The sequence below is a fragment of the Arvicola amphibius genome, chromosome 6, assembly GCF_903992535.2.
Source record: "Arvicola amphibius chromosome 6, mArvAmp1.2, whole genome shotgun sequence".
In the NCBI taxonomy this organism is placed as follows: domain Eukaryota; kingdom Metazoa; phylum Chordata; class Mammalia; order Rodentia; family Cricetidae; genus Arvicola; species Arvicola amphibius.
In genome coordinates, this window is record NC_052052.2 from 119,764,631 (window position 1) to 119,790,759 (window position 26,129).

At 35.2% G+C, this 26,129-nt stretch overlaps 1 protein-coding gene across 4 annotated transcripts in view; it reads right to left on the reverse strand.

Moving 5' to 3' along the window:
- The window catches only part of Cdk13 (cyclin dependent kinase 13), a 101,342-nt gene that overhangs the window by 37,089 nt on the left and 38,124 nt on the right, over nucleotides 1-26,129 (reverse strand). For 2 of the 4 annotated variants that reach the window (XM_038335064.2, XM_038335066.2), the window contains exons 3-6: nucleotides 19,241-19,411; nucleotides 17,771-17,910; nucleotides 15,764-15,934; nucleotides 3,073-3,132 (exon numbers count right to left, since the gene is read on the reverse strand). In XM_038335064.2, coding sequence (XP_038190992.1) covers nucleotides 3,073-3,132; nucleotides 15,764-15,934; nucleotides 17,771-17,910; nucleotides 19,241-19,411 — 542 coding nt within the window. The remainder of the gene's footprint in view (nucleotides 1-3,072; nucleotides 3,133-15,763; nucleotides 15,935-17,770; nucleotides 17,911-19,240; nucleotides 19,412-26,129) is intronic. The other 2 variants (XM_038335065.2, XM_038335067.2) reach the window with 1 other exon arrangement.

Here is a 26,129-nt window from a genome sequence, read left to right on the forward strand (position 1 = left end):
TCTATTTCTGTTAAGTAGTAATAAATGAGAGGACTAAGAATTGAAACAAAGCCAGGCGGTGGTGGCGCACGCCTTTAATCCCAGCACGCGGGAGGCAGAGGCAGGCGGATCTCTGTGAGTTCGAGGCCAGCCTGGTCTACAAGAGCTAGTTCCAGGACAGGCTCTAAAAAAGCTGCAGAGAAACCCTGTCTCGGGAAAAAAAAAAAAAAAAAAGAATTGAAACAAGACAAAATGATATTCTGCTCCCAGAAACCATAAAATTCAATGGAAAATTACCAGAAAAAGTAAAAAATTCAGAAACAGTGTAACATATAATAGTCACTAATATTAGCTATCAATTAAAAGATAAACTAGCACCTATTGATAATAGCTAATTAAATTGAAAGAAAAACTAAATATGCAAAATTTTAAAAATTCATTTGTAAGATAGAATACACAGACAAGAGTGTGCAAAAGAATAAAAATGCCAATCTTCCCAAATTAATTTGTAAATTATGCAAAAGCCCAATTTCTAAAATTATTAGTGTTGTGCTTTAAATGATAACATGCCCTGTAGGTTCATGTACTTGAATACCTGATGCCAAGTTAATAGTACTGTTTGGAAAGGCTATGGAATCTTTAAGAGGTGATCTTGCTGGCGTAAGAACAATGAAGGCAGGCTTTGAGGTTTACAGCCTGGCCTCTGATTCCCTCTTACTACTTCCAGTGTATGGATGAAAAGGGATCACTCTGCTTCCTGACTGCTATGCCATATGCTTTTCCTGCCACGCTGGACCAAATCCCTTGATGAACTATAAACCAAAATAAATTCTTTTCCCCTAACTTGTATTTCTTCAAAATATTTTATCACAGCAAGAAAAGTAACAAATGCAAAATATGAGTTTAAAAAAATCCCCTACAATCTAGATTATACAAAAAAAAAAACTGAGAAAAAAGCATTTGAAAGAGGAAAGAGATAAATAAACAATGGTTCTGCATCCAATTTTAAAAAGTTTTTAAAATTATAATGTAATTATTTCTGTAAAGACAAAGTATGATTCAGGATATCCAAAAACAGATTCCAAGTGCACACTGAATTTTTAAGGTAGGATAGCCTGTAGGATTAGCAGATGGCTCAGGTGACAGGCAGGCATGAAGACCTGATTCCAGATCCTCAGCACCATGTAAAACTCAGGCAAAGCAGCACATGATTGTAATACCAGTGTTAGGAAGGTAGATCCCTATAGTTCACTGGCCAGTGAGACTGACTACAAGAGAAATCCAGTCTCAAAACTAGAGAGCAAATAAGAAAAAAGGGGGGGGGGGAAGGGAAGAGGGAAAGAAGGAAGAGTTGATAGTGACCTCAAGCTTCTACATGCACTTAACACACCCACACAAACAGGTACCTACACCTCACATACACTCACCCACCCACCGCACAGAAGCAAAGGAAAAGAGGAATATAGACAACATAAAATGGTATTTCACTCAGTAGGATGGTCTTAGCAAGCAGTGGTAGGATAACTGAATACCCAGATATAACGAGGTAAAAATAGTCTTTCCTAATGACAGCCACCAAGATAAAAAGCAAATAAACCAATTATAGAACTAAGAAATGAAAACAGAAGCATTTGTTGAAAATAATTTCTTATGTTGAGAATAGGAGAAAACACCCAAAGGGGAGAAACAGGAAGAAGACAAATAACTGTGACTACTATCTCTAACTTTAAAAAAAAAAAAAGGCATATATAACCTTACAACTAACCAATGAGAAATATCCACGGGGGCTGGAAAGGTGGCTCAGTAGGTAAGGTACTTGCCAAAGAAGCCCAGACAGTAGCGGTGGATCCCCAGAACCCACAAAAAGGTAAAATGATAAATTCCACCAAGTTGTCCTCTGATCACATGTGCAACACAGTTCCCTCTTACTACTTCCCCCATACACATATCATGTATATATTGTATTGTATTGTACATGTATTACAAACAATGGTAATATATATGTATGTATGTATGTATGTATGTATGTATGTATGTATATGGAAAGAAACCACCATGGGAGCCATTACTAAAGTAGGAAGACAAGAAATTAAGCAATGATCTGGAAACCCAGTGTGAATTAAGTTTGAATAAATGGTAAGGGGACAGACTTAGCCAGGAGAGATATCTAAACAGGCCTAACAACCTATGTTCAAACTGATGCAACAAGGTGCAGGAATAAACCAACTTTCAATAGTTGTCCTCTGACCTCCACTCTGAAATACATACATGGGCATTTACCCCCTGACACACACACAAAATAAATTAAAGAACAGAATATTTGGGCTGCAAAGATGACTCAGCAAATAGAGAGTAATAAATTCAATCCTTGAAACCCAAAGGTGAATGGAGAGACTGACTTCACAAAGTTTCCCTCTGACCTCCAAGTCATGGTACATGCACAAGCACACACTTGTGGGAACACACATGCACACAAATAATAAATATAATTAAATTGGTAATAACAATATGCAATGATGAATTCAGTCTTGGGTTCTAGGACATCTCCTAAATTTTTATCACTGGAGCCCTACATCAAAATGATCATGAAAGAAATTCAGTGTCTCCAGTGAAATGAGGAAATGGAATATTTGTTATAATCCCAGATCATGACCCCTTTAAAGGTTAAAAAAAAATCCACAAAAAACAAAACCCACAGGGATCACATATTAGACATTTACATTTACATAATTCATAGCATTATGAGTCACAACAAAAATAATTTTATGGTTGGGGGTCACCATAACATGAGGAACTATATTAAAGGGTCACAGGATTAAGAAGGTTGAGAACCATTGGCCCAGAGCATCTTGTTCTTAGCAAGGCTTGTCCTTCAGAGGAAGTTCTTCCCAGAGCTTAACCAATGGGAATCTTCCACCTCTGGAGCCCTCCTAGCCTTCAACTGACCAAAACAAGGCTCAATTCTAGCACAATCCAGTTGTTTCTATCTCATTTAAAGGTGAGAAAAACCAGTCACAATTAAGAAGTACCTATGAACAACACAAGCTTACTAAAAACTAAAGAAAAATTAGTTCCCCTACCCCAATTCCATACCGTTAATAGTGCTCATAGACGAAAACCCAGAGAGTGCATCAAAAGAGCATGTTTCAGGCCCTATTTAGAAAAAAAAAAGACTTCAGAGAAACTGAAAACTAACTAGGAAGACAAGCCATAAATAGGAGAGGACATTCTAGCCTCAAACCCTAACTAGTAAAACAAATAGTAAAAGTAGCCCAAACAGATAGTCAGTTGAGCATAAAAGCTTACACTAAAGACCTAAGTACCTCAGTAATCATGTATTATTTATGACTTCAAAGTTTACAAAGCATATTAAAACATAGTCTCAAGAAACACAATAAGCATCGGCATCAAAAGTAAACAAAATTATCTGATTAGGAACTTTTATAAGCTATGATGAATATGCTAGGAACACTAGTTGAAATGAGAACACATGTCAGAACAGATGGGCAATGTAAATAGAAAAGTAGAAGTTCTAAGAACTGTTGGAACTTTAACACGTGACAGAAATAAAAAAAAAAAAAAAAAGTCTTTTCAGTATCCCGTACAGATCTAAAACCACATCAACTTACACTCTTTGCCTGCCTGTGTGATGTGGACAATACTGACTTTCCTGCTCACCTCTTGTGCAAAATCAAGTCAGCACATCAGAACACCCTGTAAGCCATAAAAGTGTTTACAATGGAGGGAGAGATATTGTACTTTTATTTCATTATTCCACATATGAAGGGAAGCTACAGTTTGAATCTTAAAATTACTAATATATGTAAATATACTAATTTTGGAAATCAATGGCAGTAAAATCAAGCTCTGTTAGTCTTTGCTGTCTACGCTAAAGACTTTGTTCTAAAAGGCACCTGTAAAATAAAGGAAAACAAAATGTTTTTACTTAAAAAAACAACAAAAAAAGGAAAAAAGTTATCTTTCATGGGTTCATCAATATACCAAACACATCCAAGGAAAGAATCACTGAGTAAAAGGATATGTTAATAGGAATGCTCAAAAGTGATGTGTAGCTGGGTGGTGGTGGTGTATACCTTTAATCCCAGCACTTGGAAGGCAGACACAGGTGTATTTCTGTGAGTTCAAGTCCAGCCTGATCTACAGAGCTAGTTCCAGGACAGCCAGAGGGAGAAAAAGAGGTGGGGAGGGGAGATATAAAAAAAGAGAAAAAAAACCCTCTGGTTCTAGACAGTAAAGTAATAGTATGGATATCTGGAAAAGCCACAGGGAATTATACTACTGACTACCTATAATTCATGTAAGTTGGCATATAAATACACATAGATAATTTAAATAAAAATTTCTCATCTAGGCTGCCAGAAGCCACAGACCCCCTAGGAAAACAAAACAAAACAAAACAAAATAAAATAAAAAAATTCTTCCAACTTGAGACAGGAGAGGCCCTCTTCTGAGCTGGTCAAAGCTATACAAAACATTCGTAAAATATTGTGTGTTATTGTTATTGCCCTTGGTCGTCTCCTAGAGTTGAAAGGTAAATCCATATTGCTGAAGACTTTACTCTTCAGAAATAGGGCCCAGAGGCCCCTGAGATAGAAATGACCTAGCCTCCTCCCTGAGGATTAGCTTTCAGGGTACCAGAAGCCACCATGCAAGCTAATGAAGCACAGAAGAAACCAACTGTCCTAACCAGCTATAATATCTATGAACCACAACATAGACCAGCATGACACAGTAATCCTAAGGGTGCAGTAATGGCATACATGACCTTTTGGTAACGAACAGTTCTCTAATTAGACCCAAGACCTGCTCAACAAGAGAAAATTAATGTCTGATACTGGAAACACAGCCACCACCTGAAGCTAATATAGTCATGAATCTTTGGAGGAAAACCCACAACTGCCATTTTCCTAAACCAGCATAATGCCTAACTACATTCTGGACATTTGTTCTTATACCCACAGATTAAGTGTAGTCCTCACCCCAACGACTCTACTTCTTTTTATAACAGATGGAGACCATTATGGAAAACCACAAGCAATCAAAATACAGAGTTGTGTCCAGCCCCAAGGATACATTGACAACATAACCAACCCCCTAAGGATAAGGATCATTGTGGCAAAAAGACTAAAAAAAAAAAAAAAAAAAAAAAGAGTCTGAGTAACAGTAAGTTTGCTGTGAGACTGTCTCTCATAGTAGTAGCAGAAGTTATATTCATAAGGTTTCACTAATGTGACTGCCTACACATGAACTGAATACAGACAACAATAGACATGCTGATGTGGATGACGAAAGCCCAGGAGGTCTCAACCTTACACAACAACTACAGGCAACCAAAGAATGCCAACAGTTGGAGAAATACTCTTCACCACAAAAAAGCACACCAGCTGGTTATCCAATACCAAATGTTTTCAGGTCTGAAAACATGCACAAATAAGTAACATATAGACTAAGCAGGTTATACTTATATATTCAGGAATAAGTGTATACATATGTAACAATTATTAATGAAAAATCCAGGAATTTGAAAGAGAGCAAGAGTTTGAAGGGAGGAAAGAAAAAGGAGAAATGATGTCATTATAATGTCAAAAAGAAAAGAAAAACGATTAAGGTATACAAAAGATGGGGAGGGGGACTAGTTCCAGAGTGCCTCTGGATCCAAGGCTGCAAAAGGCAATTCCTGTCAGAATCTCCACCTGGTATCCAGCCCCCAATAATTATGTTACTCAATTCTACAAACTAAATCTATGGGAGTTCAGTATCCTATCAGTTTTTGAAGTAATGCTCTCCATAGCTTTTTTTTTTTTTAATTAAATCCACCTGCCTTTGCCTCCCAAGTGCTTGGATTAAATGCATGCACCACCACCACCTGGCTTTAAATTTACATTTTTAACAGAAAGATACTTTTACCAGCTTCTGTATGTTTGCTGATAGTAATAAATGGTATGTGTTTAAAGGTGACAATGCAGTTTCTAGAAATACATACCTATGAGACTGCCTACACTGAAGATAATGAATATACCCTCCTCCTCAATATGTCCTTCTGGTCACAGAATACATTATATAAATATTACATTAAAGTTCACCTATTTCTTTGTAAATATTTTCTAATTAGCAACAGAACAATTTTTTTAGACCTTAACATGTTTTTCATGGCTCTACAGCATTTTCCAGTGGTCATGTGCCAGCGGTGATGTTCATAATTCCTTACACTACATATATAAATTGTGCTATTTATTATGAGCAATATTATAAAGAACAATCTTTGGGGTAACTATGAAAAGTTCAAATTAAAATTGTAAGTTAAAAGACACATTTTACTTTACATAAAAAGAACACTATTTATCATGCATTTATTATGTCCAGGATCATATCATCTCCTTAAACATTCTCTAAAGATTATGAAAATCTTCTCTTTATAGCATTATATTAATTTTATTCATTCTTTGGTATTTAATTATATTCATTCTCTCAATCCTCCCTCCAACTGATCCTCCAAAAACCAACTCCCATCCTTCTCCTTTGTGTTTAAATAATTGGATCCAACTAGTACTGCCCATATATAGATGGGTATACAGCCATCCATGAGAGCATGGACCACCTACCATAAGCCATACCACTGAAGAAACCTGACTCTTCCTCCTCCCACAGCATCCATTAGTAGCTCCTCAGCTGGGAGTAGTCTTGTGAGTCTCTTCCCAGTGAACACTTTTTTCATAAATCCTTGCCCCTCCCAGCATTATAATTCCATTCAAATCTTCACTGGTAAGTTTAAAACCTCACATCCATTATGTATTAAAATAACTGTAATGTTTTTAAAGAAAAAGTAGAAAAGACCTCTACATACAAGAAACTAAAATACTATACAAGGCTATAAAACAATAAACAAGGACATTAGCAGGAAATATAACAGAAAGGGTCAGTGAAAGAGGAAAACCCAGAAAATTCGGGACCTTATACAGGGCAATTATATCAAAACAAATATAAAAAACAAAGAGACAAAGACAAAAAACACCACTTACTTGTGAGGCAACAGGTTTATGTAGTTGAGTTGTAGAATCTTTGCCTAGCGAGCTGACCTGACCTCTAACACAGCATAAAACTGAGTGTGGTGACCAATACCCAGCTGCAATCCTAGCTACCAGCCAGATGATAGGAGGAGGACCATCAGAATCTCTAGGATACCATTTTAAGCAATGCAGTAAATGGGAGGAAGATCTTGTTAATGTTCCAAAGATGGGGCCTTTGCCACCAATGCCCCCCTCCACCAAAAAGAAAAAAAAAAAAAAAAAAAAAAACCACTGGTTAAAAAAAAGACCTCAGGACACAGAAAATGAAAGTTTAAAATAAGTAGGTAAGGAACAACAACAGAAAAAAAATAACGACACACAAAACAATTTCTCTAATCCTTTCTTAGTTTGCTTCCTATTGCTGTGATAAAGTCAATGACCAAAAGATATGTGGGAAGGAAGGCGTTTATTTGATTACAAGTTATAGTCCATCACCAGTGGAAGTCAAGGCAGGAACTCAGAGAAACCACAGAAAAGTAATGCTTAATAGCTTGCCCTGTCTACATTCTATTTTATTCCGTTTTTTCTTTCTTTCTCTCTTTCGTTTGTTTTGTTTTTTGTTTTTCGAGACAAAGTTTCTCTGTATAGCCCTGGCTGTCCTGGACGGACTCTATAGACCGTCCTCAAACTCAAGAGATCTGCCTGACTCTGCCTCTCGACTGCTGAGATCAAAGGTGTGTGCCACGACACCTGCCTCAGTCAACTTTCTTATACAACTTAGGACCGCCTGCCCAGGGATAGTACTGCCCACAATAAACTGGGCCCTCCCACATCAATATATCAATTATTAACCAAGAAAATGCCCCACAGACATGCCTACAGCATTTTCTCTCTTGAGATTCCCTCTTCACAGGTGATTCTAGATTGTGCCAAGTTGATAAAAACCAACCAGCACAATCCCTAAGGGAAAAAGTAAAATGATCCAGCAACCTGAAGAAACACAAAGAGGTTGTTTCATCACTCAGCCAGTTAAGCAATCCTAGAACTTGAGGACTGAAAAAGAGGGTCCCCTAGAGCAAGCTGGCAAACTAGACAAGCCAAATGGACTAATCTGGCCTCAGGTGAGAAACCACAGCTCAATATATAAATAGTCATCAAGGAAGACACCAACGGCAATCTCTAGACTCTACCTGCATGAGCAAACATGCTAGACAAGCACCCACAACACACAGACACAACACACACATGCATATCACATATATAACATATGAAAATGTTATAAAAAGGACAAAAAATGAAAATATGTATAATCTCAAACCAGGGGAAAGTTTCTTAGTAGATGGACAAAGATAAAAAACCAACAGTAAATTGCATTTAAGTAAACTGAGTACTCAAAAAAATTAATAAAAAATTAGAATCAGCTTTCTTATAAGGTGATATCTTTAATCTTTAATATGAAAAAGAGCTAGATATATCATTTAACCCGTGAAAAGTCCCAAATACACATTTATACTGAATACAGAAAAATACACCTATGTGAAAAACCCTAACAGAGTAAGATGCATTGAAACTGTAACACTATAGAATAAATGTCTGTGTAAGGTATATAGCATTATTTATTTGCAAAATAAAACATACTTCATTCTTAATTACATAAAAGTAAATTAAGTAACATACATACTTGTTATATACAAAGTGCCTAGAAAAAAACCTAAAAAGTGGAAATCTCTTCACTAGAAGACATATTATTTGCATTGACTACATATGCATATAATAATCACTTATGTCTTTTGTTTCTGAATTCCAAAGTGTTTTTATTTTGTTGTTTTTCGAGATATGCTATCTCTGTGTAGCCCTGGCTTTCCTGGAACTCAGAGATCCACTTGCCTCTGCCTTCCCAAGTACTGGGATTTAAAGTGTATGCCATGACGCCTGGTTGTATGACAATGTTTAATTAAATCTTTCCTACTTTGTTTTTGTTAAACATTGACTTGCTTTTCCTTCTAGTGGGTTCTTATCAGCTAGTTAGATGGTTGAAGCTTAGTTTTTTGCATGTTGATGTGGGAGAGTCTTCTGTTTGAGTTGATTTCATTGGCTAATAAAGAAACTGCCTGGCCCATTTGATAGACCGCCCCTTAGGTGGGTGGAGTAGACAGAACAGGAAGAGGAAGTGAGGTAGAAGGATCAGTAAGATGCCACGCCTCTCCTAAGTTAGCCAGACTGCCGTGCCTCTCCTCAGAGAGAGATACCAGATGCGATGAAGCTCCAGCCCAAGATGGACACACGCTAGAATCTACCTGGTAAGGCACCACTTTGTGGTGCTACATAGATTATTAGATATGGGTTAGTCGAGATGTGAATAAGAGCCTGAAAATAATGGGCCAGGCAGTGTTTAAAAGAATACAATTTGTGTGTTGTTATTTCGGGGCATAAGCTAGCTGGTGGCCGGGAGCCAGGCGGCGGGAAGCCGGCCCGCAGCTCCCCACTACAGCATGTAATTATTCATTTTTGTAGCACTTCTGTGGAAGTCAAAGAACAACTTCTTGGAGTACATCTTCTCCTTCCCCCACCAGGCTCCCAGAGATTAAACTTGGATCATCAGGCTTCTATAACCCATCTTTGTACATCTCTTCCCACCTTCCAAGCAACCTCTATCCACTGGGACATCTTGCAGGCCTCCCTTTTATTTTTTGATTTTTTTTTTTTTAGTATTAATAATTAGAGACTTCTAAGCATTGAATTTTGTGTGTGCATGCTAAGCATGTATGTGCATGGAGGTGGAGGGGGGGGGGAGTTGCACGTACCTGTATGTAAGCAGGAGACCAGAAGATAATAGTGTATTCCTCAACTACTCTCCATTTTATGACCTTGAGACAAGACCTTTCTCTGAATAAGAAGCTCATTTCAGATAGCTTGGCTAGCTGGCCAACAAGCTCACAGGTCTGCACAAATATTTAACAAAGAACTCAAGTCTAAATATACTTATGTGAAAAGTATTATTCTGGGGCTATAGGCATGCATAGATTTAGATGGGTGCTGGGAATTCAAACTGTATCACTCAGGGTTGCACAGCAAGATTCTGACCTACTGATTCATTTCCCCAGCCACTACAAGGTGTATTTTTAAAAATTAACTTGTCATTCACTAAATACAATCAGCTGTACTAGATTTAAAACTATTCACTTCTTCAAATATCCATCCTTTTTTCTTAAAAAAAAAAAACAACTACTTCTATTATCTCGTTCTGTTCTCACCATTAACCTACTACTAAGCCATACCTATATACTGCGTGCCATCTTGCAATGTACTTCATTCTCATTATTACATTAAATGACCACAATAAATCTAAGTAGTATTACTTCCTTTTTTTCCAAAATAGGAAAACGAGTACAAAAAGAAAAATACTGAGGTTTTTTTTTTTACTTTAATAACAGTAATTAACAGAACACCATCTCAATCATTTTTAGGTATGCAGTTCAGAGGCAATTACATTCAGTTACCCACAAACTCAGCAAGTTACTTTGATCTGATTCATAAATGGGTGTGAACTAGTATAGTACTGAGGTTTTGACTTAAATTTCCCAAAAGACTATCATGTTCAATTTTTTTTTTATTTTTTTATGGTTTATTTAACTTTATTTTATGTGCATTGGTGTGAAGGTTTCAGATCCCCTGGAACTAGATTTTCAAACAGTTGTGAGCTGCCATGTGGGTGCTGGGAATTGAACCCGGGTCCTTGAGAAGAGCAGTCAGTGCTCTTAACCGCTGAGCCATCTCTCCAGCCCCCATGTTCAATTATTTTTATGAGATTCTTGGCCATTTATATATCTTCTTTGGAAAGAAAAATCTGCTTAGGTTCTCTAAATCGGTTTGTTTTTAATTATTTAGCTCAAAATTGTTTTATATACTCTTGTTACAAGTTCATATCAGACAGAGGACAAAATGTTATGAATATTTATTTTCTCCTATTCTGTGTAGTCTTTCACTTCTTTCTTTACTTTTTTATTTGTAGTCAGGGTCTCACTATGTTGCCATGGCTGTCAGGAACTAATTATATAGATCCACCCGCCTCTGTTTCCTGAGTGTTAGGAATTAAAGGTATGTACCACTGAACTCAGCTTCTTTTACCATCACGCCCAGCCTCTTTTCATTCTTTGTTATGGTCCTATTTAATTCTGTTGAGGTTTAATGTACTATTTTTTCCTTTCTTGCTTGTTTGTGCTTTTGATGTCATCTAATAACGTTTAGCACTTTAGTCTAACCCAAATACCAGGAGCAACTGACGTGTAAGCGTTAAATTTTATTTCTAACTTCTAAATTCTTTTGTTGATACAGTATTTTACTCTAATGGTAGTGCCAGACAGTTATGGTCACTTTAGCTTTACAATAAGATTTGAATTCAATGCATTCTATTTCACTCTTCCTTCTCAGACCCTACTCACTATCCCAGATCTTGTTTTATATAAATATCTTGTCAGCATGTGAAAAGCCAAATGGCCCAACAAAATAGCTCAGCAGATAAGAGAACTTGCTGCCAAGCCTGAAAACCTGCAATCGAGTCTGAGTTTGATTCTCTAGGACCCACATGGTAGAAGGAGCAAATTGACTATCACCACGTTGTCTTCTGACTCATACAAACACATCATGGCACCCTCCTCTCAACAATCAAACAAAAGTAATCCTAAGAGCACTGGCTGTTCTTCTAAGGATCCAGGTTCAATTCCCAGCACCCACATGGCAGCTCACACCTGTGTAGAACTCCAGCTCCCGGGATTCTGACATCCTCACACAGACATACATGTAGGTAAAACACCAATGAACATAAAAATAAATTATATAAAAAAGTCACAAATAAAAAGAAGTCACCTTTAGTTTTGAGAAGGGTTGCAATAACTATGAAGATAAATTGGGAAGAGTATTATCTTAATAGAGTTCTTAGATGCTTTGAAAATGAAATATTTTCTATTTAGTCTTTTTAATATTCTTTCAATGTTTCCCAGTTTTCAGGTTACAATGTTGTAACTTACACTATCAGTTTATCTTAGATGTTTTATCCTGTGAACGTTACTTATTGTGTCTTTTGCCCAATGTTGTCCATAATATACAAGTACACTGTATCTTGTCTATACACACACACACATGCGCACACACGATGGTTTTGCTTCTTTTCTAATCTGGATATCTTATTTTTTAGTGCAATTTCTCTGACTAATACTTCTAGCAAGATACTAAATAGAAACTACAACAATACATAATAGACCTCTACACACGATATCTAGGAACTTCCTTATATTCCTAGATATCGTGTGTACAGGTCTATATTTGAGAACATATAGCAGTAGTCCTTCCTTATCCCTTGTTTCAGTTAACTCTTAATCAGTCATGATCTAAAACTATTAGATGATTCAAGAAATAAACAATTCATATTTTTAAGTTGTAATTTCCTTCTGAGTAGTGTAAAGAAACCTTACAATGCCCATTCTATCAAGATAAATAATCTTTCAGTCCAGAGAATCCATGGTATATATTCATTTTTTTAAGGCAAGGTTTCGCTCTATAACCTTGGCTGGCCTGGAACTCATTATGCAGAACAGGATGTCCTCACCTGGCCCAGCTTCCCAAGTGCTAGGATTAAAGGCATGCCCCTACTTCACCCAATTAGTTTCTTTCTCCTTTTTTTCTTTTTTCCTTCCCTTCCCCCCATCATTTTTGTTCGTTTGAGACAGGGTTTCTCTGTGTAGCCTTGCTGACCTGGAACTCTCTAAAGACCAGGCTGGCATCAAACTCATAGGTTCACATGCCTCGGCTTCCTGTGGGCTGGGATTAAAGGTGTGCGCCACCACCACCAGGTTCTAGTTTCTTTTCTTGATCTTGAAGAAAAACTACAAATTAAAAGAGTACTCATATTTCCTCAGTACTTAAACACTAACAGTGGAAGCACTGTAGCGTAATGAATGCACAATGGCTACATCAGTAGACTCTTAAGGTGAAATTTTGCATTTTTTAATTTGAAAAATAAAACATATCTTGAAGTGGTCATCAAAAATCTATGAAAGTTTATGTTTTATGAAATGGGAAGCACTATAAAGAATCAAGAACCCAAAGGCTTCAAAGAATTAATAATTTAATAAAGCAAATTAGTTATGACCAAAAACAGAATACAAGAAAAGACTATTAATGCTTCTTTCGAAGGTACTAGCAGCCTTTTCAAGAGTATTAAAAGTCTGAACATTATTATAAAGTAAAGCTCATTTATTCATTCATTTAGCAATTAATCATTTTAACAAATTTTGTATTGGTTAACTGTGCTTAGTAGATTATCACACCAAAAAAGGTATAGATCCCATCTTTGTAAAGAAAATAATAAGCTAAGTAATTATTTTTAGTTGTTGGGAAGTTTTTATTTTTTTAATCTTTTATTAATGGAAGAAATACTTTAAACTGTGTTTCTATTTAGTGGAAGTTTGAAATACTGGACAAGTAAGGCATCATGAATGAATAAAGTAATATTCAAGAACAAGAAATCCATCTTTTGGGGGCTGGAGGAATGGCTCGGCGGTTAACAGCACTGGCTGCTCTTGCAGAGGTCCTGAGTTCAATTCCCAGCAACCACATGGTGGCTCACAACCATCTGTAATGAGATCTGGTGCCCTCTTCTGGCCTGCAGGCATACATGTAGGCAGAATAATGCATAATTAATAAATAAATAAGAGGAAAATCCATATTTCAAATTTTAATTCCATAACACCATACACTGCAGGATATGGTGGGAAGGTGTGTTTGTGTCTGTGTGTGTTACAAGTACTGACATGGAAGTATCATATGTAATGAGCTGAAGACATCAAAGCTTACTGGCATATTTGTGGATTCCCAAAGACCAATGTAATTGAAACTTAGTACATAATCGAAACAAGCAAAATTAGGATTAGAGAGAGTGCAGGGAAGTGACTCCACAGTGAAAACAAGAGACTCAGGGCATGTGAGAGGAAGAACACACACTCCTCTGTCTGCAGTGTGGAACACAAATTCTATTTGCATTCTACCTCGTGGTTAAGATCCTTACTACTATTTTTACTACATGGAAAGAGATATAATGGTCCCCTTTTAAGGATAAAAAAAAAAATAGGCTAAGAAGAGATAAAATGCCTTCCTAATAAGGTCACAGTGCTAATAAATTAAGTCTCAAATCAGAGACATTTTATAACTAAAGTCAAGCTAGTAAGCACCTTCCTTTCTATTGTGTATTCAGAAGCAATAAAGTAAGATTAAGACAACAAGCATGGCAAATGTCACACTAATAAATACGGATTTTCCAAACATCAAAAAAATAAGAAGTAACAATTAAGATTATTCTTATCTCTACACTACATACAGAATACTTTTAAAAATAGGGTAATTTATAAAAAATAATTTTATATGATCTATTAAATATTTAAAACTGTGCATCCCAGAACAGTAAGATTGTGTATGTGCAGCCAGTAAAGAGTTGGTTTACAATTTTGTAAACTGTAATGATTGATTTTATTGTCAAACTGATGAAGCAGGCTCACACTGGAAGAGAAAAAGCCTTCAATTAAGTAACTGTCTGGATCAGAACGGCCTGTGGGATGTATGTGGAGCCCTGTCTTTATTTCTGATAGAAAGAGGTGGGCCCAAACCACCGTGGCAGTTGTCCTGGGCTACATGAGATAACTAGTTAAAATGAGACAGCTAGCAAGCCAGTAATCACCATTCCTCTCCATGATATCTACCATGAGGTCCTGCATAAGTTCCTGCCCCGACTTTCCTCAGTGAAAGACAATGACTTGGAAATGTAAACCAAACAAACTCTTCACCTCTCAAGTTGCTTTTGGTCAGAGTATTTTATCACAGAAACCTGGGGGGGGGGGGGGGGGGGTTTATGGGGAGACACTAAGACACAGTCCAAGTAATTTAAATGTTTATATTAGATTTAATGCACGCCCAATGGCAACCACTTGTAATAAAAAATCAAACTTTTCTTAATAGTATTTTTTTAAATGAAAAGCAACCATTTATTAACTTATTGAAAACAATTTCAAGAACACTGATCCCATACTTTGAAATATGGTACATGCCTGCCAAAAGGTGCCAGTGGGAGGCTGAGGTGATAGTTCAGAGGGTAAGCATTGAGTTGATTATTCAAAATCAAAAGCTGGGAATGGTCACATGCATCTGTAACCCCAGCTCTACGTAAAGGTAGTGACAGTGACGAAAAGATCAGTGTGGCTTGCTAGCTACCAGTACAACTCCAGGTTCAGTGATAACCCTGTTCTCAGGGGAATGAAGCAGACAGTGACGGAGGAGGACACCTGATATCTTCTCTGGCATCAGCACATAGACACAAGCATGTCTATCACACATGCATAAGCACACATATCCCCCATATCTTTTATTTTTTCTGTGAATTCATAGAATTCAAAATGTAAAAATGCAATAAATATACTGTAATATCTTTCTCGATCAGTAAAAAGATTAAATATATATCCAACCTCAAAAAAGTGTTACTATTCAGTACTTGGTTGTAACACTGGTAAATACATTTGACTTAGCTGACTTATGAAACTCAAGAACCATTTAATTAAAAATAATGTATTCTTTAAATCTACTAAATTTTAAAATAGCTTGATATTAGCGAACATTTTTATTTACCCAATACATGAATGATCATCATCTAGTAATAAAATCTTCAAGTTGGAAAGAACATAAATTAAAAAACATGAAATATGCATACATACCTTTGTCCTTCTTAAAATCCAAAGCATCTTCTTTATCAGTCACTATTTCCTTCATATTGATGATACTCTGGTGGGTGAGTTGCCGAAGAATTTTAATTTCTCTAATTGCTGTAATTGGGAAGCCCTCCTTTTCATTATCCAGACGTACTTTTTTTAAGGCTACCATTTCTCCTATTAGACAGTTAAATAAAATAAGGTTACTAGCTAGCAAAAGATACATTTCTCTATTTAAATACTTATAGTTTTCATTTCTATATTTTAAAGTTATAATTCATGAAAGTATTTTAGTTTCCAACATAACAAATAATATTTGTTGTTAAAGAAATTAACCTTTCAAAAAAATTATGAACTTTTACATTGCATTGAACACTATATACCTGGTTAGGATGAGGAAGGTCTGTATTTATTGTTTTATACTCTCTACTGATACAGAAAAAAAAAATGGTGAAGAGTGGGATTTTTACCATTCTTTTCTGTGTAAAAGAGGGAACAATCAATATATCCAGGATATTCATTAATTCATATTAATATGCATTCACTCTCATTCTCTCTCTCTCACCTCTCTGAAAGGAAAATATACTCCAGCATTTATTGTTCAAATTCACCAATTACCTAATCATGAAAATGGGGTCCAATTTGTCTCAAAAATACGTTTTCCCCCATTATACTATATTGCCACATAATTTAGATGTGTGTGAATTTTGTATCAGACACCAAGTAATTAATCAGACACACATACACACAAACACAAAGTTATTATAAGTGTAGATCAAGAAATGCTTTAAATTTTGGAGGTTTAGAGTGTTTTGTTTTATGGGAATGTACATAGACTTAGTAGGCTGGGCATCAATCAGCATAAGAAAATGTTCACTATAATAAAGACATATTCATTCTACTTCTTTGGATGGAAAAAGGGGACTAATGTTACATATTTTCTAAGGAGAAAAATGTATGCTTTTAACCATTAAAATTTATTTTTCATTTTTATGACTTTTTCCTGTAGTATAGTATGCTTTAATCATTAAAGCTTCTAAAAGTTATAATTTCATCTTATTGATATTACAGATACCAATACTTATTCTATATTGTAACTACCTTCATTAGTTTCTAACTATAAGGTGTTCTCCCATATACTAAATGACCTCAAACAGCTGTCAGTTTTAATCTTAGTTCATGTTAAAAATAAACTTAAGCTTTAAAAAAAAAAGCTAATTCTGTTGGGGAGTGGTGGCACACACCATTAATCTAAGCACTTGGGAGTAAGAAGCAGACAGACTTCTATGGTTGAAGCTAACATGGGCTACACAGAGAAATCCTCCTCCCACCACAAAAAAAAAAAAAAAGCTAGCTTATGCAGCTCAACGCATTATCTAACAAAATGTCAAACTTCTGTAATGTGACTTCTAACACAATTACTTTTCTTCTTTGGAGTTTTTAAAAACCTTCCCCCCAGATTCTTAATTATGCTCTGAAAAATGAATGTTCTAAAAAAATGTAACCTTCCAAATCTGGTTCAAAGAGTAATTTCTATAGAGGAAAGAAAGATGGCCAAAAGGAAAGTACTATATGATTCTTAATGCAAAACAGCCTGCTCCTAAAAGCAAGCACGGTGGAGCACGCCTAGAACCCGAGTCTTTAAGAAGCTAAGGCAGGAGGAAGTAGAAGCAGTCTTGACTACATACTTAACACCTTGACTCAAAAAGAAAAACAAGCTATTAATACTTTTGCCTAGGTACAAAGAGTTTAATCACTATTCACCACAAAAGGAACACATCGCTAAATCCCACTATAAGCAAAGCACAAATACTGAAGGAACAATTTTTACAAGTTTATTGTGTACCTCCATGTACTGATACTGGTTTAAGTAGGCAGAAAATGCATATGCAGAATAAAATTAAGACTAAACAGCAACACAAAAAATTTTTACTTCTTTGGAAATTTTTTAAACTATACATCAGAAGAAAAACAGAAAGTAAGCACGTTCCATCCCAAACTTAACATTCTTACCAGTGTCTTTGTCCCTGGCTTTGTAAACTTGTCCGTAAGTACCTTCTCCAATAATTCCGATGATATCAAATTTATCCACGCAGCGTTTTCCCCAGTCAATATCTTTTTCTTTGATTTCACCATAGCGAGGCCCACATATTCTATTAAATATAGTTCTGAAGTTTTTATAAACAATCAAGCAAGCTGAATGAACTGTTTAATAATTCAAAACCAATCCCGCCCAATCTTAAATCTGTTATTTCACCCTATTCTTGTGTATTTGTGAAAATTAATGTAAGAAAAGCTACTACTGGTTGATATTATAAATTTTCATAAAAAACTTGTAATTTCTACATACTGACTCTTCTGTAGATTAAAACTTGAAGAAAAAGAAACAACAGTGCTTCTTAGAAATGTACCTTTTTAATAAGTGGGTTAAAAACCAACATTACTAGAGTCAAGATTTTCTCCTCTATTCCTATAAAGTTTTGTTGTTCTAGTCAATGATTCTCTCTTCCCATAAATGTGTGTATACATGTGCATATAGAGAAAAGGAAATGTATATGTGTATACACGCACACACACATAGTACAAGGTTAACAAACATTAACAAAATAAAATGACTAAAAATTACTTACAAATTGAGACACAGAGCAGGATAAAACCACCCTAAAAGCATTGAAAAATTTTCACTCAAACAAGTATAGAAAATTAATCATATAAAATCAAGATTCAGAATTCCATAGTTGGGTAGAGTTTAATAGTTATATGTAGTGTTTTAACTGTAGCAGAAGTTTAAGAATTGAAGTAGAAGGATTCAAGGATAGACTAACGCTTTTTCCTCATACTAGAAAATGACCTCATATTTTTAAATTACATGTTACCTGAAGAACAATACTAAATCAAATCTACCCCAAAGTTTTAAACTTCCCTTTGTTAAGTAGATTTTTTTAAAAGCATCATTGTTCTCATTCCTTAGTTTCAAGGAAAAGAACTCTAGCAGATATTTAACATAAAGCTACATCACCTCCATTCTGAAAAATTCTGTGTTTTGGAAAACTGAGAATGTATGGAGTTATATGGAAAAATGAGTAGTTAAAAGCAAAGGGAAGCACTGTCCATTACTGACTCTGTTTGAGCTCACTGAATGCTGCCTTTCACTCCGCTCAGTTTCAGTGTTTCACATTCATTAGCTATCTTAACTACAGCTAATATATCTCTGAGACATACAACACCCCCAAATTAATAAATACAAACTGTAAGAAATTTTCATTTGGTTTTATTAGTCAAGGCAAATAGGTATACCACTTATAAAAATTTGCTTCAGAACTCTCAACCAATCTGTACAATAAATAAATAAATAGATAGATAAATAAATGTTAAAATTAAAATACACTTTTCATTTTAAATCTCAATGTTTTCTAAGTTTATAATGATCCAGGATATAATGTTTCCAGTCAAGTTAAGTGCAGGTAGAAAGCAAGCACATACTTAGGCCTTCTTTTACTGTGTAACTGTGCTGCTGTTTTCTTCTCCTCCGGACTCTTAGAAAGATCATCTCCTCCTGGTAACTCGGGGGGCAACGGTAAATCAGCAAGCAGACATCGGAGTTTCTTTTCTACTTCTTTTTTAACTGCCTTTACAGAAATATTGCCTCTTAAGCTAAAGAAAAGAAAAGAGGGGCAACATAAACCACAAATATTTGATTATATAATAAAAATACGGTCATGTTTTAAGACTTAAACAACATGCATAGGTTGTATTTCCTAAGTCACACTTCACATCCAGCTAAAAAGAACACTATTCTTCAACCACTAAGTTTGCTGTGAGTTAATGCTCTTGTCACTCACAAGAGATCTGTCACTCGTATTAATTTAATAAAATACTGATTGGCCAGTAGCCAGGCAGGAAATATAGGTAGGGCAACAAGACTAAGAGAATTCTGGGAAGAGGAAAAGGCAGAATCAGTTACCAGCCAGACACAGAGATGAGAATACAGATGAGAATGCCTTACTGAGAAAAGGTACCAAACCACATGGCTAAACCATAGACATTAATTTAAGTTCTGAGAGCTAGTTAATAATAAGCCTGAACTAATAATCCAGTTATAATTATATAATTATATTATAATGAATATAAGCCTCTGTGTGTTTCTTTAGGGCTAAATGGCTGCAAGACTGGGCGGGGGGGGGGGGGCTGGAGAGATGGCTTAGAGGTTAAGAGCACTGACTACTCTTCCAGAGGTCCTGAGTTCAATTCCCGGCAACTACATGGTGGCTCACAGTCATCTGTAATGAGATCTGGTGGCCTCTTCTGACCAGCAAGCATACAGACAGACAGAACACTGTATACATAATAAATAAATAAATCTTTAAAAAAAAAAAAAAAAAAAGACTGGGCGGGATAGAAACTCCTGTCTACACTAAGTCAAAACTTAGAAAAGTTTGTAGGAATAGAAATGACACAGAATTAAGTAAAAGACACGGAAAAATCTATAAAATGTACACCTCAATTAATGGTAATATATTGATACTCATTAATTATAACAAATGCAAGGTAAACAGGGATTCCAGAATCTTTTTATCTCTGCAAATCTAAGACTATTTTAATAAAATAAAGCATAGGGAGCTAGGAAGATGGCTCCATGAGTAGTAGAGCTAGGCATGCAAGCACAAAAACCTCAGTTCAAATCCAAGAATTCACATAAAGCTGGACACAGAGAACAAGTCTACAATTCCAGTGTTTTTAAATGAGAGGGGAAAAAAAAGACAGAAGAATCCTTGAAAGCTCATGGGTCAGCTAGCCTGATATTGGCCAAACAAAGGGAACTTGCCTGAAACATGGTATAAGGATGACCAACACCCAAGGTTGTCCTGTGACCTGATATAAGCACTATGGTATTCAAATAGCATACACAATTCACATATACAAATAAAACAACAAATTTTAAACTTCAAAAAAAATAGATCTAGCTGGGCGGTAGTGGCGCACGACTTTAATCCCAGCACTCGGGAGGCAGAGGCAGGCCAGCCTGGTCTACAAGAGCTAGTTCCAAGACAGGCTCTAGAACTACAGGGAAACCCTGTCTCGAAAAACCAAAAAAAAAAAAAAAAAAAAAAGATCTAATTTCAAAACTGTGAACTGAAACAGAAAAAAAATCAACTAGTTATGCTTGCAAGAAACCTCATGAATTTTGTACTATTTGATTCTAGTAGGAAGAAATGCTTTCTTTTAAGCAAATAAAATCACAATCTGCAAATGACACACCACTATTCTTTTCCATTTACATAATCCAAAGCAATTAATTCAATATTATTTTTCAGTGTTAATTTTTCTGAACGTGATTTTCTTTTTTTAAAAAGATTTATTTATTTTATGCATAAACACTGTATCTACATGTATACCTGCATGCCAGAAGAGGGCACCAGATCTCACTACAGATTGTTATGAGCCACCATATGGTTCCTGGGAACTGAACTTAAGATCTCCATAAGGCCAGTACTCTTAACCACTGAGCCATCTCTCCCGCCCATGATTTTTTAATTTTTAAAGACCTGTAGTGGTATGACTGATAATGAACACCCACAGGCATTTTGATCCCTATTGGTAAAACTGTTTGAAAAGAATTAGAAGATATGCATTGTTGAAGAGCAGGCTTTAAGGTTTTAAAGAGCCATTCATTACCTGTGCTCTCTCCACCTCTAATTTGTTGATCAGATGTGAGCTCTCAGCCCAGCACTGTGGAGCATGCCTTTAATCCCAACACTTGGGAGACAGAGGCAAGAGAAGATCTGCAAGCTGTTCCTGCTATCATGCCTTTGCTCTGCCATCATGAACTCTGGCCTTTCATAATAGAATTATTATAACCTTGGTTAGTCCTATACTTTAAAACATACCCAAAGAGCTGCAGTTTTCTAATTGTATCTGAATTGTAACTGATAATTTAAAATTTCCCAAATACTAAAAATCTGTTACCTAATCAAGACATGTTAAAAAGGGAACCTTTTAATAATAAAATTTGGACCTTATATACTTTCACACAAGTTTTCAATCTAATAATGGAAAAGCTCATATTCTGCTGAGGCTCAAAATTAATAAACATCACTGAAAATAATTTAACTTTAGTTGACACCACTTCTACTCCTGTTGAATATTGTTGTTGTTGTTGTTGTTGTTGTTGTTATTATTATTATTATTATTATTATTATCCAATACATAGGTCCTTTAGTACCACATACTGAAAACTATTTGCCAAACAAAGGGTAAAATAATCTTTGTTCTTCATAACTGTTACTCTCTAGAAGGTTCTTTAGCAGGTAAACATATTTGAAAAGAAAGCGATTTGTAAGGAATTACACAGCCCATTTCTCAATGTTACCATCCTGCTACTCACAAATATTACAGGCTTTTATAGTTTTGTGTAAAGACCTGGAAATTTAATAAGAAGTAACAAATATTTTGCTACTGTTTCTTTCATATAGAAAGTCAGATTTTTAAAAAATTGGTAAGCAGTAAAATAAAATACTAGACAAATGGATTCATAGCCTGATGAGGTGCTAAACGTTAGCTAAATTCTATCTGAAACCTATTCTGTTTGTAACTATGCCTATTTAAAGTAACCTATTTAGAAATTTAGTCTCTAACTTGTATTAAAACTTTAGTAAAACTCTTTTTTTCTGACATACTTAAGTACATTTTGATGAAAGGGGTCTGAAAGTCTTCACTTTTTTTTTAACTTAAGGAACTCCATTCAACTATATTATTATATAAATCACCAGGTATATTTTCAGAATATTATAACAAAAATATTTTTCTGCTTTTAATAAAATGTTTGCCATATTTTACAGTAACAAAAATAAATAAATAAAATCCCTTAACAAAAAATATGTAACACCAACAAGGTGAAGAAATTTTTGACTGCTAAAGAAAATAAAGTTAAGTGTTAACAAATGGAATTAAGAGCTGTTTTTGGCATGGAGATCTGGCTCTGCAAAGCTGTGTGTGTCCAAACTCATTACATCCAAGTGTTACAAGCAAATTGTCTTTGAATAAAAGCAAATAATAGTAAGAAAACTTTCTGAAAAATGAGCAAAAAAATATCAGATAAAATGGTCAACCTATTTTAAAAGATTCAAGAAGCCTATTGAAACTAGAGAAGGTATTATTCAGTTTATCCAGTGTACTGTAAAAAAAAAAAAACTGTCAATATTTTTAAATCAGAGAATTTACATAAATATTCAGACAAGAGTTTTTGTTTTTCCTTATTTTATAAAAAAAATTATTGTAAATAACAAGCACTGTCATTTCCATGTCTTATGAATGTCTTCTCTAATTTTCCAGAACAAAGTAGGTAGGCATGACAGACAAAGAATTATGATGCTGCACTGAGAAAAGGCTGGAAAGGAAAGGAAAGAAAACTATGCTAAGCTACCCCAACAAAGACAAAAACTCTTTTCATCTCAAAAATACTGGTCCTGGCCTTGAAGATAACATGTATTTTCACAGTGTTCACTTGCAAATTTCTATTTATCAACAATATGGGCTCAGAATAAACAGATATAATATTGGTAAATAGTTGTGTAGAAACATGTATTTGTTCTCTAATTAAATATAAGCAATATAGGAGACACTGGTTTAGTTACTTTAAATAATCTCTAGCTTATTGAGATGTGTATAGAGGAACCACAAACGTCACCTGCTCTGAAGCAGCACTGTCCCTCCGTGAACATACATGAATCTACATAGAAAGAAGAAAAGGACAAGCTCTCTTGAGTAAACGAGGAGTGTCGGGGTCACAGGAGAGGGCAGAAGGAAGTTAGTTAACTGCAGTTCTGGGAGAAGGATTCAGAGTCTGGCATACTCTGTTTGGCTAAGACTCAAGGAGGCACCAGTCCAGTGAAAAAGGTGAAAGGATTTTGCTTAAAAGAGCACCTATCAGACAAACCCAGATTGATGACTGTAACTGATTATAATGTAGAAAAAAAGTTCCATTTGATTAAGAGGACTAGGTGGAGGAGGAAGTACTGCCTTTTTTATGTTAGCTTTATTAACAGCTATTAAGAGGAATGATCACATTTTAAAAAAATCATCATTTGTAGTTCCTATTATAGTAATGATTAGCAATCTTATTAGTGAGTACTAAACAGTAGATGACCAGTTTCAGGGAAAACAGATCTTCAAATTGACTAATATATATCCTACAGAAATATATACTAAAGTAGACATTTGTACCTTCTACACAGAGGTTTTAAGGTTGGTTGGTCAATTAACCAAGTTATCACATCACAGTTTAACATTTTGTTCCTCATACAGTAAGAAGTACATAAGATCATCTAAATATTCTAACCAAAACCAGTTATTTGTTCTGAACTTATCCAAGATCCAAATGATTTCTAAGTTTATAGGAAATGGAAAGGTTAGAGAAAAGCAAGTTAGCCATCATCAAGAAGTAATCAGACAAATTCAGAGGTAAGACAGACTTTTCAAGTGGGGGTAAATAACACTTGTAATAATCTGAGGTTACATTAACAGCACATGTGAGTAAACTGAAAACTACGGCAACCACTTATTTTCAAAATGATGTGTATACACATACACTTTCCTTATACAGGGAAATTAAAAGCATAAAAGTAGATATTAAATACTAGCATTTGTTGACTCTGGTCATTCTCAACCTGTGAGCCCCAACCCCTTTGGAGGTCAAATGACCCTTTCATAGGGGCCAACAAAGATATTTACATTATGTTTCATAATAGTAGCGAAATTACAGTTATGAAGTAGCAACAAGAATATTTTTATGGTTGGGGTCACTAAAACAAGAGGAACTGTATTAAAGGGTCGCAGCACTGGGAAGGTTGAGACCCACTGCTCTAGAAAGTTAAAATACTAATTTTATTGTTTAGCTTTATAAAATGTCCAAATACATAAAAATAACAAGAGTACAGATTTACAAAATCACAGTCACAAAAAGCAAACAATCTTTGTAGATTTATTTAAGAATGTAAATGTGACAGTTAACTAGGAGTGGGTAGAGGCATACTTAAAGAATGCAAAGGTGGAAAGTACTCCTTAAAACATGGCTACTGAGATTATGTAGACCATTACTGTTCTTTAAAATTATCTTTAAATAATGTAAATAAAGACATCTTCCATATTCAGGTTTCCAGAAACATTATCAGAAAAGACAATCTCTCTACATCAACAAGACAATTTCAACCTGTTTAACACAAAAACAAACAACAAAAACCCACACCAAGTTTCTAAAAAGAAACTTTTAAACATAAAACTACCATGCTCATTAAAATTGGTGAAAGGGGCCGGAGAGATAAGGAGTGGTTCCTCCCTTATAAAAGAGGAAGAGAAAGCCAACAGTTCTTTGCTTACCAAAATCTAAACACCAGTCCTTTTCAAACAAAGCCTGAGGTCTATTATACTTTGCAACTCTGTAGAATAATAACTAGGCATTTTACTTTTGTAAAATGAAAACATCATTAACCTAAGGTAGCTTACATTTCCCCAGGTCCTGATTTATACTAAAGTTAATAATGACTGAGACGCACAGAACTTTAGCTTACAGCATTCTATCAGGTTATCTAATTCAAATAATTAATCTGTGATTTTTCATGATAAATATTCTCATTGTTAGATATAACATGGAATAGAGCACAGAAAAAGTGAAAACATAAGACTATCATCAACAGCTATGATCTTCCACATGTAGTCCACTAACAAAGTGTATTGTACTTCTAACAAAACAAATAAGGCTATAAAAATATTTCCTGCCTGATCCAAGTGATTACTTCTAACCATTTTTCTTTTTCACATTTTAATAACTTAAAACTTCACTGAAAAGAATGTCTCCTTTTTATACACTTTGTATTTAAGTCAGTCACTGAAAGAAATGAAGAAATGACTACCTCAGTCATGTCTATAGTAGCAGTAATAGTAGAAAATTTCATATCCAAAAAACATATACATCCATTCAAGGAGCAAAAAAAAAAAAAAAAAAAAGAGAGAGAGAGAGAGAGAGAAACAGTGTAGATTGAGAAAGCTGGAGCTGAATGCGGTAGTGCACACCCTTAACCTAAGCACTCCGGAGCCAGGCAGAAGAGTGCTCCTGAGCTAAGAGGCTAGCTGGTTCTATACAGTAAATTCCAGGTCAGCCAAGGGCTGGCTGACATACATACATACATACATACATACATACATACATACATACATACATACATAGAGCAAAGCCAGCTCATCCTCTCTACTCACCCATTCCCCCAAAACTAACAAAATAAAAAGGCTTTTATACTAAGTTTGGGGAAGGATAATCCAGAGTTAAATCATACTTCTCAGTTTAAAGTTTCATTTTTTTTCTTTAAATAGTTACTGA